Genomic DNA, 12,031 nt, shown 5'->3' on the forward strand with positions numbered 1-12,031 from the left:
GCTTGAGACTGCATAGAGAGAGATCTGCTCATACAAGGTGTATTGTGCTGGTGTTGGTCTTCAGGCCATCACAGCTTTCTGTAGCATTGCATTTTCCAAGAGAGCAATGCATGAACTCCTAAGACATTTCCCTCATCCCCATCACCAGACCTGGTGCACAAAAAGGCTTTGCTATGAGAATACAAGCATGAGAACTGTAACCACATCAAGGAACTTGGTTGTTATACTTCTACGTAAAAGAAACTCAAACATACTTTATGGTTAGATGCAACTCTTAGCACAAATCAGGAACAAACTCAATCCATCTAAAGCACTCTAGTGGATTTACATGGAAGCCTGGCATCAGGTACAGAAGCACTACAGCACACTGCTTCTAGTGCTGCTGTTGGCTGTGCTCTTCTCAAAGGAACTGAGCTATCAGAATAAATCCATATAAAGTCCTGTGGATTTTTTTCTTTAATTACATAATTTTATTCATTTTTCAACACATATTGATCATAGGAAACTGTATACGTGCAATGGTTATGAAGACTGAAACTAAGAAGCGTTACTTTAAATGTTTTTTAGCAGTCCCAGTTCAGCAGCCCTTCTTTTGCCGTAGCTGCACATCCAAATTTCGCAGGTGTTTCAGAAAGCCACGATTGGGTGAAATCCATCGATGTTCCTTCACTGTTTTTATGGCTTCAACCAAGGAGAGGTGGTGATTTATCATGAGATATGCTAGGACTAGGGACGCTGACCTGCTTACTCCAACTGCACAGTGTACCAAAATTTTAGCTAGTAAAAGAATTAAAAAATTACGATCAGAGAAGTGGAGGAGTACAGTGGATGAAGTTCAGTTTAAAGGAAAGGCAGATCTCCTGCCTTCTCCAACTTGGTCAGAGTAACATCACAAACATGATTTATTTCTTACTCTTCTCACAGATCACATGAATCACTAACAATTAAGTCCAATTTGCAACACTTACTCATCTGAGTACTCAGTTGTGTGAGAAGTGTCATGAGGCCACAACCTGATTTCAGAAACAGTGCTAAATCAAAGCTTATTGAAGCAATGAAGTTGTTCTGGTATAATCAAGAGGAAAATCAGATACATTGATTTCAAAGGGTCTTACTTAGGTGAATAAGGATGCTAAAAATCTGGCCTGAAAGGATGGCATGTGCACATTAGCCACCGAGAAAAATGACTGGCCTAATGCTACTGTATAGTAAGGCAATATGGCGTGACTATAATTCTCTTTCAAAGCCTGAACTTGTGATAGACTGAGATAGCTCCATTAATGCCAGTTTATTCATGTTAAGGTTTGGTCTTTTATGTAACACAGGTTAGTTAGTATTTTATTGCACCAGTGCCAAGAAGTTTAGCCTCTTGAGTAACATACTATAAATCTTATTGGGTAAGGGTAGATCTTCTCCTTAGAGGTACAGCTCTGCAGGCCCTATTCACACAGGAAGTTCATTTGCAGTGTATGAGCCTCTTCACATGGCTGGTCACTGTAGAAATCAGGACTTTGGAGTCTTTATTCGTTTTTCTACAAATATAGATGGCATAAAAAGATCCCAAAAGACTAGACAAGATTATCAAAACCACACAAATAATAAAAATAAATATATAGCAAAAAGCAAGCAGAGACTCCACCCCTATTACTCGGTACCACTCTCACTGTGGTAAATAAGCTTATTTCAGGTTTTCAGTTATGATGTAGCTGTTTACAGAGCTGGTAAGAAATTCTTTGTCAGTATTGCCCTTAAAAACATGCCTGTGATCTATTTGGACATTATCAAAAGGGCCTGAGGTCAAACCAAAAATAAGGAGTAGATTTAAAACTGTGTAGGGTGCTTACTTAGGAATGCCTTTAGGAATTCTGCTGTAAGCAGGAACTCCAGCCCAACCTTGCTAGGTGTCCAAAACATCTGGGGGCAGTCTAGGGCTTTTGCTGCACCCCAAGACATGATGGGGGAGAACACCCAACCCTGCAGTGCTTAGAATGAACTGGGGCACGTTCCCAGCTGCAGGGTGGCTGGGGTGGGTGAGGGCTATGGCAGTGACAACACAGGGGTGCTTTGGGGGTAGCAAAGTGTGAAGAGTTAAGCTCTTAAGCTAAAGCTGACCTCTTCTGGGTAACATAGCTATATAGGGCTTGCTTTTGTGAGTAGGTATGTTCAAACTCAAGCCCTGACCCCTGCCATAGAGTGAACAGACATAAGGTGTGTGTGCATCCTTGTAATTCCCACAGGTCCCTTTACCGTTCTGAGCACTTTCTCTCCAATTCTTATAAATACTTAGCTTTCTCTATCTTTAAATATTATTTTTTCAGACTATGTTCTGTGTCCATTTTAAATGTTATGTTTCTTTCTTCTCTCTTTTTGAATCAGATGTTTTCCTCACAGATATTTTTCTCTGTGTTCTGTCTCCTTTCTTCTCTGACCCATGTATCTCTTGCATTTTTCATCCTTTTCTCCCCTCCACTTTCTGAAGTCTTCCTTGATCTGTCAGGCTCTAGTTACAGCTGCATACAAATGCCCAACCCTCCCTCGTCTTGCCACCCACTGTGCAGATGACCAGCAACTAGCAGAAGAGCACATATTGACTGGTCCACCACTGAGCTTGTGGAACTGGCCTGTTAGAAGAGGCTGTCAACTAACATAAAAATGTGCACAACAACAATTTCATACCTCCTGGTGTGTTCAAAGCTTTGTGAATAAATTCTGCCGCAGAGAAAAAGAACTGGCTTATGTCAAAGTCTGGAAGGTCATAGGCAGGTACACCATAATAATCAATGGTAGCTCCATAAAAGTCCTGGCCTCCTTGGCTGTACACGGTGCCGTGGGCAGCATTCAAAACATGGGTAACACCCATCTTCCACAGAATGAATCTGTTGTGAGCTGTTACTCTAAGGAAAAGACAAACATAAGCAGATCAAGATGAATACAGAGATATTTACAGAGCAGGAAAAGCACTGTGATTGCATCTCCCAAGCTGCTTGCTGGAACATACGCCAATGCATTGTTTCTCAGGGCTAACCAACAATTAGCTACCAATTCAGTCAGTTTTATCTCAGAATCCTTGCTGTCTGCAGCATAAATAAAGTCAATTAGCAAAACTATGAGCTACCTAAAGCCATACCTACAAATCATACTAATAGACAGAAATGCAAGGACAGTAAGGGGCTGAAAGAGATAAGAAGTACAATAGAGGCGTTAAATTTTAGTCAGTCCAGCAAGCTCTACTTACAGGTCTCCTAAGAAGAGATTAGGCCATACTTCATCAACATGGTTACAAGACGGTCCCCTAGTATTCAGGAGCTGTTCAAGTTCTTTAAGAGAAGGAACGTCCCCCATGCATGTCCCAGCCCCTCCAGGGTCCTGTGGGCATAATGCTTCTGGCCTGGACATGCTGAGCAAGAAACAGCCGAGGCTCTCAGGAGCCAGCAATCCCAAATCAGCCCTGCCCTGCTTGCTGGGGTACTGCCAGAGCCCATTGCTGTCACGGGGGATTCAGGGAGATGTGCTGCAGCAGCTGCCAGACAGCTACACGCTCCTGAGCCTCTGCATCATGCTGCCCCATAGTGCTGTGGCCCTGCACCCACCAAGGGTCTGCATCCTCCTCTGAGCTGTCTCAACTACCCCCAGCAATAGTGAGCTATACATCACAAGTAATAAAAGGCTCAATAAAAGAAAAATAGAAACCTGTCAGGTGCACTAAGAATGACAAATATATCCTAGTGACATAGCAGATCTTAAAAATATAGCTGCTAAAGAGCTGGAAACGCATCAATGGCTTCTACTGACAGGGCCACCAAGAGATGAAACACCTAGTATAAATAATATAGAGAAATTTATTTCTTGAAGCTACTGGTTTTGCATCAGGTAAGAGAAGCTGAGCCTAAATGTGTGCTATATGTTTCATGTTATCTATTGTGGTTATTACTTTCATCAATGTGTTAATAAAATACATCTGCCACATATTGTACGATATGTTCTTTTGTTGAAGGGCAAATAAGCAACAGGAGTATAATGATTGCCAGGTAAAACTTGTAAGTCACTGGGGTAGTTTAGATGGGAGGTCCTGATGATTCGCAGCTTAGGGATTCATCACAACAAATTGTAATATTAGTGTGTCCTTTCAGGAAGACCAGTGCCTGCTGTTCTATGCAATTCCTGGTAGGGAACCACAAAAATGTGAGGTGATCTGTGGAGCTACAGTACAAAACATGTGAAATGTGATGTTCTTCCTTTGTAGTCTTAGCAGCTAGTACTCAGAGCAAAGCTCTCTTACCAAAGAAGTCTAGAAGAGTCTCCAGAAGAAGGAGACTCAAGAGAAAAAGCTTGATGCTGATATCCACTGTAGAAAAAGGCTGGTAAATGGAAAGAATACTTGGTCAGGCCTGAAACATCTTTATTCTACAAGCATTGGTCTATTATTTTGGAGAGAGGGTTTGTTTTATTTTATTGTATTTTATCAAGAGGCATGGATAAAGGTTTGAAACAGGGTATTAAAGTCTGGACTATTTGAGAATACTCATGGTGAGTGGTCACCATAACGCAAGGCAATAATTTCTAGCATCAGAAGGCAAATACTGTAGTGAAGAAAAAAATATTTGTGACTTTGTTTAGAATCTCAGGAAGCAGGAGATATTGTTAAGGTTACATTGTGGACTTAGAAGGAACTGTTTAAGAGTCTTCTATATATTAAGAGACTGTTAGTTCCCAAAGCCATGTACATTCTGGCCTAGGAGCTGAAATATAAGAAACTGTGGGCAACAGTTGCTGCAGTGCTTATTTAGAGGGAGGCAGTGAGACAGGCACTGAAGCTGCACTTGTGAACCACAGGCTGCTGCCCCACGAGACCAAGCTTGCAGCAGTACAGCCAGCTGATCAGACCCAGCATAGGAGAACTGTAAAATGGTTAAAGTTATATTTCAAGCACCAGATATATGTTCTTAAGATTTTTATCTGCTTTGTTCTTCCTTCTTCCTTTAGTAAAATAGGGTTTGTTAAGCTAATTGATTTGTGCTCATGAGTGAGGAAAATTGACTGAACAGATGAAAGTTGTTTAGTTTAGTTTTCCCAGGTTTCTGGGTGAAGGCTCAAGTTGGGGTTTTTACCAGCACTTTTTTAAGGTAAGCCCAACTCTTTTGTGCCAATCAAGTCCTCTGGCCCGAATATGACACTCATATTTAACTCTGTACCTTTCACCAGTAAAAATTTCTTTGGCCTCTACTTCAGATGCACTTAACTAAATATTGAGAGGTAATTTACAGTGCAAAAGCAGATGAACAGCAAAATGTGACCTTCAGATGAACGCTTTCCAAATCTTCTGCACCTCCAAGATTTGCTGTAACATATGGCCGCTTCAAAACTCAGTCCTTCCACCTAGCGTCTTCTAAACCCTTAATAGTTATGTAAACATGACTTTGGTAAAGCTGTGTTGCTTTTCTTGCCAGGACCTGTCTTTGAGACAGGCAGGAGGCAGAGATCTGTTTTTTAAGCAGGCTCCATTAGATAATAACACAGAGGATGTGCTTTTGCCTACAAGAATTAGACTGTCTCTTTCTGCTTTGTGTGCCCCTTTGCTGGCTGTTCTGCCCTCTGTACTGGGTGCTCCACTTGTCTCTGCAGATCTAAAGAGGCTGATGGTATCAGAATATACCTCTTTCCACATATTTACCCAGGATTTAGCTGTCAAGTCTGTGGGCCAAAATCGGACAGTCAAATGCTACTCTACTGAAATGTCCCTTGGTATGAAACTCTCGTGAATCTGAAGAGCCTTATCAGCTGAAATGCTTCTAAGAAAATCCAAAGGCTTTATTCCATCATGTTCTTGTTTATTGGAGCACTTTGTTTTATTCTCAACATTCAAGAAAAGGCCACCGTTTTTAACTCTGTGGAGAACTGTTGTATTTTAGTTCATATAAAGTGAGCTGGAATGTGATGCTGAAAAAACTATGCAAAGTATCAACTTCGCTTTGTCATAAAATTTGGCAGCAGATCTCTTCTAAGCGTAACCTTTCTGTGCGAGTGGCTTTGGCTCTCCACACTTTTGCTTCCTGTATGGCCCTTTTAAAGCTACTCAGAAGGGATGTAAAAAGCAAAGAATTTACATACCATCAGTCTAAATGGTTCTCAATGGGAAAATTAGCTTTCTAGGCACTAGGGACTTCTTGAAATCCCAAGAATTTGGACATTCTCCTGACTATTTGGTAGGCAATTCTAAATAAAACATTTGTGTGTATGACTTTAACATAGCTGCTGTTTCAACTGAATTAAAGCATGATCAATTTAGGAACACCCAACAGAAGTCATCCTTTTAATCAGTGGACTACGCCTTTGTGACTACATTGTCGGTAATACTTGGTGCAATAATCTAAATCAAATATTCCTTAGCTAACAGTGTAATAGCAAGCAACAGTGTAAACTCCCATGGAGTGCTTTACTAGCACACAACGTGGCATTAGCAGGCCCCTCCCAGAGGCAAAAACTGTAGAGATCAAACACAGAATATTCATGGAAGCTCTTTTATTGAAAATACTGCTACCAATACTAACTGGTACCATGTTTGTGACACTTTTTTCACATATCCTATAAGGAGAAAGCTTTTTGCAGTGAAAATGTTACAGTACAGAAGTCCAGCTAGTGTAAATAAGCACAGATAGGTAACTACATTCATCCCCACACTTCAAACAGCTTGTCATTTCACTTGTTAGCTTGTTTTCAGCATTTGTTTTCTGGGCTGTTTAATTATTGAACAAAAATCAAACTAATTGAATTCTGGTACATTTAGCTGAATTTTAAGTGATACAGTGTTTTATGTTTTCTACTGCATTAACATATTTTTAACCTATGGAATGATTCTGTCTGTTTAGCACATGGAGTTAACTCTTTTTTTTTTCTTTTTGAAAAGCTCGTTCATTAGTTCTTTTTCCATTCGCTTCCTTTTTCTCTGATTACAGGGGTCAGAAATGGATGTTTAAAAGTTCACGGAGTCCTGATCTAAGTATACCTCAATTCAAGTAGAGATTACAGAAAACTTTCTAAACTAACTAGGACTTGGTCTGTACAAAAAAGCATTATTTAGATCAATTAGCTTCACCTCTAGCTAAAGATCCCTCTTGCCTTGTTGCATTCTTCGCTGGAATGTAATTTTCAGAAGCAATTTACTCTCTATTCACCTGCGGCCCTTTCTTCCTTCATATGGTCTTGTTGAGAGCTTTTGGAGATAAATACTTCAAGTCACTGCATGTAAACAGTGTTACGTGATGTCAAAGAGAATTTGAAAAAATACATTCACATATCTCATTTTCCATTGCTGTATAATTGTAGCTGGAGCTAGTTGGGAAATTTCAATATGAATTTTCTTTTTTTTTTTTTGTAATTAAATGTCAGCCTGAACAGTGAATCAATCTAACTATGTAAATCAATTAAATTGTTCTCAATCTAAGGTTGCATCCAGCATAATTACACATTTTAAAGACTTTTTCACTTGGTAATCTGCAGTAGTTTTTACAATATCTGTAGCATATCCCTGTCTCAAATACCAAGGCTCACATGTCAGCACTAGCACCACCTGTCAAACTTACATCAATGAATTCCTGTCACTTGCCATTAACTGATATAGCTAAAAGTGATGGAAAGATGTTTATTGGAAAATGCTGTTAAATAAAGCACAAAGTATTTGCAGACAACATCTTTTTAGAGAGCCTCAAATATAAGCGAGGAGAAACAATCTTCAGTTTCAAAATGCAGTGGCTAAACAGCTATTGCATGTCTACTTTCAACTAAGGATTACAAGCTTCAAATTCTCCTCTTCATCACCTTTCCACGTAAGCTAATCTGGTCGTTTTGAAAATCTTTGACAGAGCAGAAAAACGCCACTAGCAGTGATAATTTCAGATAGAAACCTAGCGGAGGCCCTCGTCAGTGCTGGGGTTGCCAAACTGCTGATGCAAAATAGCTGAGCAGCCCACAGAGGCGGGCATGGGGGATATTGCATCACCAGGCTACATACCACTTGGTCTTCCCACTTCTGCTGCTGATGTTACTTATGGCCAGCTGTTTACTGCATGGAAATCTGCTGATGATATAACAGACTTTGGAGCCTATAAATTTCAGATAGCCCTGAAGTCACTGATATATATAGTTACAGCTGATTTTCCAACCTGGACTTTAAAAGTATGGAGACTAAATTCAAAGTCATTTGTCCGCCAATTGATTGCTAGTCTTGCTATACAACTGTATATGGAAATGGGATAAGGAACCTGCTTCTGTTTTTGCTTCCTTCCTGCAATCCAGTGAGCAGGTGGATTCTAGTGAATGTTTATGTTAGGGAAAAATCAACAAAACATAAGCCATAGCACTATGAACAAATTAGCACTTTTCTAGCACCTTCACAAAAAAGTGAAGAATGTAGGAGATCGAGAAGGTGAGTTAACTCTACGACTGTTCTTAAGACACACTCAAACAGTGACCTCTTCTGCGATGAAACAGCTCCATAGCCTCCTGTAATTATTTTTGTAGAAATTTTTAATTGATGCTTTATTTTTACTTTTTTTTTTTTTTTTTTTTTTTTTTTAGTTTTTGAGTTGTATTAAAATATGCAGAAAGAAGGAAAATCACACAAGGATGAAAAGCAGTAAACTTGTTCAGATCACAGCCTTTGGTACAGATTAGTTATCGTTTGGGTAGTGATTTATAGAGTGTGGTCTCCACAACATGGCTCCACCCAAATATGTTACAATAATAACAAGCTCTTGCAATGTTTTACAGAGATGTCTGAGCACTGTCCTTACTTTAGTGTAATAGGATTAAGATAGTCAGGTGAATTGTCTTCCTAATATTGCATCAGTGGAAATGGAACCTAGCTCCCCTTCCATGAGGATGTCTAGGAATGGGAGGGCCCATGTTCTTAATTCTGTTTATCCGTTTCTGAGGAATTGGGCATAATGTCATCTACTGTGTCACACCAGAAGCAGCCTTGGGGTGCCAAGGCAAGTTAATGTTGTTGCATATGTTGCTGTAGGGGCTTTTCCTGAGCTTTTAGATGCTTGTGTTTTCAGTTTTCAATCTACTTATTTTAGATTATGAGATGAGGAGGCAGTCACTTTTATGCTGCTTTAGTGAAGTTCCTAATATTTTTTCCTTCAGGGCCTTGGAAGTACATCAGTGTTGCAATAAGGTAAAAATGGTTAAAAGTCATGCTGAAATAGATCTTAGACATGATATTAAAACAAAGAAATAGATGTCTTTCAGCCATGTGAGTAAATGAGAGAACAGTAAACAAGAAAATTGGTGAGCTGTGCAGTGAGAATGGGATACAGGGTAAACATAACATGAGTATGGTCTTGTAAGAAAATAAATCACCTTTCAGAACACATGGGCAATAGCAGATCATTTATGAGACTGGTAAAACTGCTCTGGGAGAAGAAGCCAACATGTGAAAATGTGCTTTTATTAGTACAAAACAATTATTCACTTGGCAAGAAAAAGCAAAAGACATAGCTTCTACAGGGAAACCTTTTTTTCAAGTTATAGAAAACAGAGCCAAATTCCAACTTCTCACACATGTGGGAGCAGGGCACCCTCTGGATCACTGAGGTGAGATTGCTGCTAATGCAGACACTGATTCACAATATCCCTTTTCTACTGATACGGTAACCTCCAGACCTAGCATTGTGAGTCTTGCAGGGCGGATAAATTACAAAGGGTGTTCCCATACAAATGCAAATATAAATAAAAGTGGCAATGTACTGTAAATTATAACAACTTGGCAATTGGAAGTGTGCAAAGAATTGTAATTTACTGGCAGCTAGTGTGGAAAAAAAAATCATGGCAGAAAAAGCAATGAATGCACACAGTAAAGAAGCATTGCAGTTCTGTTTTAACCTACCCTCTTTGCTCTCCTGTAACTTTGTTTTCCTTGTCAGATTAATCAAAATAATCAGTATTCCATATTGAATGTGAACCTGGAGTAAGTTAAATTACTTTAACATTTCAGCCTGTTTTATTACCAACTTAATCTCATGTTTGATTTTTTTGTTTGCTTGTTTATTTTTCAAATTCACACACACATGTTCTACAGTTTGTCACTGATGAATTTGGTCTTGTGAGGTTTTTCATCTAGTGCATGTGAAGGGCAAGAAGGAGAACAGTAGAAGGACTGAAGTAGCATTTAATTCCTACACTGTTTGCAGATGCTATTAAATCTGGGCAGAGAAACATTCCATCAAACTTCAGCAGCTCATTTGGAAAACTATGTAACATTTGGTGTAAAAAAAAAAGACAGATGGAACAGACTGCATAGAGATAAGCATCTCTGAACCAAGATCACTCACGTAATAATGAGCAGAAGTTCTTCCAGCTTTTTTTTTATTTCGAATATCTGTTATTTCATCTATTTAGAACGGATATTCTAAACAAATACTGTACAATCTTGGACATTCGCATTAGACTACTCAATGACTTGACAACTTGATATAGTTGCAAAGACTTTTGAAATGCAAAATTTCCTTTTCTTCCACTGTACTTACACGTACACAAGGATTATAAAAGATTGCTTCTTTTCTCTGTGAAGAAAGAACTCAAGGTCAAATTCTGTCAAATGGTGAGTTTCATTAGCTTAATGGAGCTACACTGGCACCTACACTTTTTATTTCAATTGAAGCTACAACTTAGGAGACTTATATTGGACCTCACTGCAATTACATCATCAGTAAAGTTAGTTCTGTGCATTCTTCAGACTGCATTAGGCTGCTGCAAATACACAAAATAATCATACGCAAAATAAATTTATTTTTGAAGTCATTTGTTTATAATTTACCTATCCTATCCATTTGTACTATTTATAGGTTATGGAGCACCTAAAGTTACAGTGCCTTGCTGAAGCTTTCATAAGGCATTTGTGCTGTTCACATCTGTCGTTCAGATCACTTCAGATAAATGATTGACCAAACGTTGTCAGCCACCTGTCAGTTTTCAGATTTATTATTTCTACAGACATCAGAGAAGAAAAATGGTGCAAAAAATGGTGCATCTGAGAGAAAAATGTTTCTTAACAGTTTCTGTGATACGAATATTGACAACAGCTTTAAGAGGATTTCTCAAGTTTTATCTGCTATTTTCTTCAGAAGCATGTCTTTAATGAAGGACGGGAGTATTTTCATGACTTTTTTTTTAAATGTTGGAAGGATCATTCTAAATGTTTATTTCTCAGCTTAATAAAATTCTACTTAATGTGATACGAAATGTCCACCCCTTTCATCATGCCCAGACTGTACAGACTGCACTAGGGTATTTCCCAGATGACAGACAAGACAGATCATACTGGAGAAAATGTCATACTACAGTATCTTCCTGTAGACTACAATTTTTTTATCTTTACTCTGGTTTCATTATGTTCTGCTGTTCTTCTTTGGTTAGAAAAGCAAAAGACACCCTTTCTTCTCTCCAGCTGAAGTCTGTTGGGACTACAGAAAATTTTGTCTTCTCTCGTCATATGACTGCTGTGCAGTCTGCTGCCAACCGCCTACAGATTATGAATTTACTTCACAGCTCAAAGCTGTGACTATGCTTCTATCTAAGGCCTTCACTGCCGGTCACCAGTGACAAGGCGGAGGGCAGCAGCCCCTTGCACTCCGCAGGCCCGTGTCAGCAAGGCCGCGGCTAACAAGCTGGTACATGACAACGCGCGAGAGCCTGGTCGTCGCCGGCTACCGCCCTCAGCGCAGGGCTTCAACAGGCAGTGCGGGCCCCCGTCCCGCGGGGCAGCGGGCGGAGGACGCGGCCCCACAGCCCGCGGGCGCGAGGCCTTCGCTGCACTAACGGCCGCCTCCGAGGGCGGGAAGCCGCGGCCCCGCCCCTCCCGGAAGCTGCCCGCGCGCCGCCCCGCCCCGCCGGGGCCCCGCCCCTTCCACCGCCTCCTCGGGGCGGGCGCTAGTAACCGCCACTTCCGGCTGGGGATGGGGCGGTTGCGGTGGGCGCCGCCGCCGCCGCCGCCCCAGGGAGCGAGGACGCGCCGGGGCCGCCGCCGCCGCCC

At 40.5% G+C, this 12,031-nt stretch overlaps 2 protein-coding genes across 2 annotated transcripts in view; one reads left to right on the plus strand and one right to left on the minus strand.

Moving 5' to 3' along the window:
- The window catches only part of SAMD8 (sterile alpha motif domain containing 8), a 41,457-nt gene that overhangs the window by 10,244 nt on the left and 19,182 nt on the right, over positions 1 to 12,031 (plus strand). The gene's annotated exons all lie outside the window — the stretch shown is intronic.
- DUSP13A (dual specificity phosphatase 13A) lies at positions 394 to 3,392 on the minus strand. Its single transcript, XM_085312288.1, has 3 exons — positions 3,236 to 3,392; positions 2,677 to 2,894; positions 394 to 777 (listed from the first exon to the last, which is right to left on the minus strand). The coding sequence occupies exons 1-3, from the start codon at positions 3,340 to 3,342 to the stop codon at positions 578 to 580; spliced, it is 525 nt and encodes a 174-aa protein (XP_085168414.1). The 5' UTR covers positions 3,343 to 3,392; the 3' UTR covers positions 394 to 577.

Source organism: Rhea americana, unplaced genomic scaffold (genome assembly GCF_003343005.1).
Source record: "Rhea americana isolate MKP2758 unplaced genomic scaffold, rheAme1 scaffold_36, whole genome shotgun sequence".
Taxonomy (NCBI): Eukaryota; Metazoa; Chordata; class Aves; order Rheiformes; family Rheidae; genus Rhea; species Rhea americana.

What these genes read in the sequence shown, in the direction of transcription:
- DUSP13A (XM_085312288.1), bottom strand. Translation starts at nt 3,342, where the DNA reads ATGGGGGACGTTCCTTCTCTTAAAGAACTTGAACAGCTCCTGAATACT. An exon ending in AATCTCTTCTTAGGAGACCT is followed by an intron (nt 2,895 to 3,235) that starts GTAAGTAGAGCT and finishes TCTTTTCCTTAG; the next exon opens with AGTAACAGCTCACAACAGAT. An exon ending in AGCTTTGAACACACCAGGAG is followed by an intron (nt 778 to 2,676) that starts GTATGAAATTGT and finishes TTCTTTTACTAG; the next exon opens with CTAAAATTTTGGTACACTGT.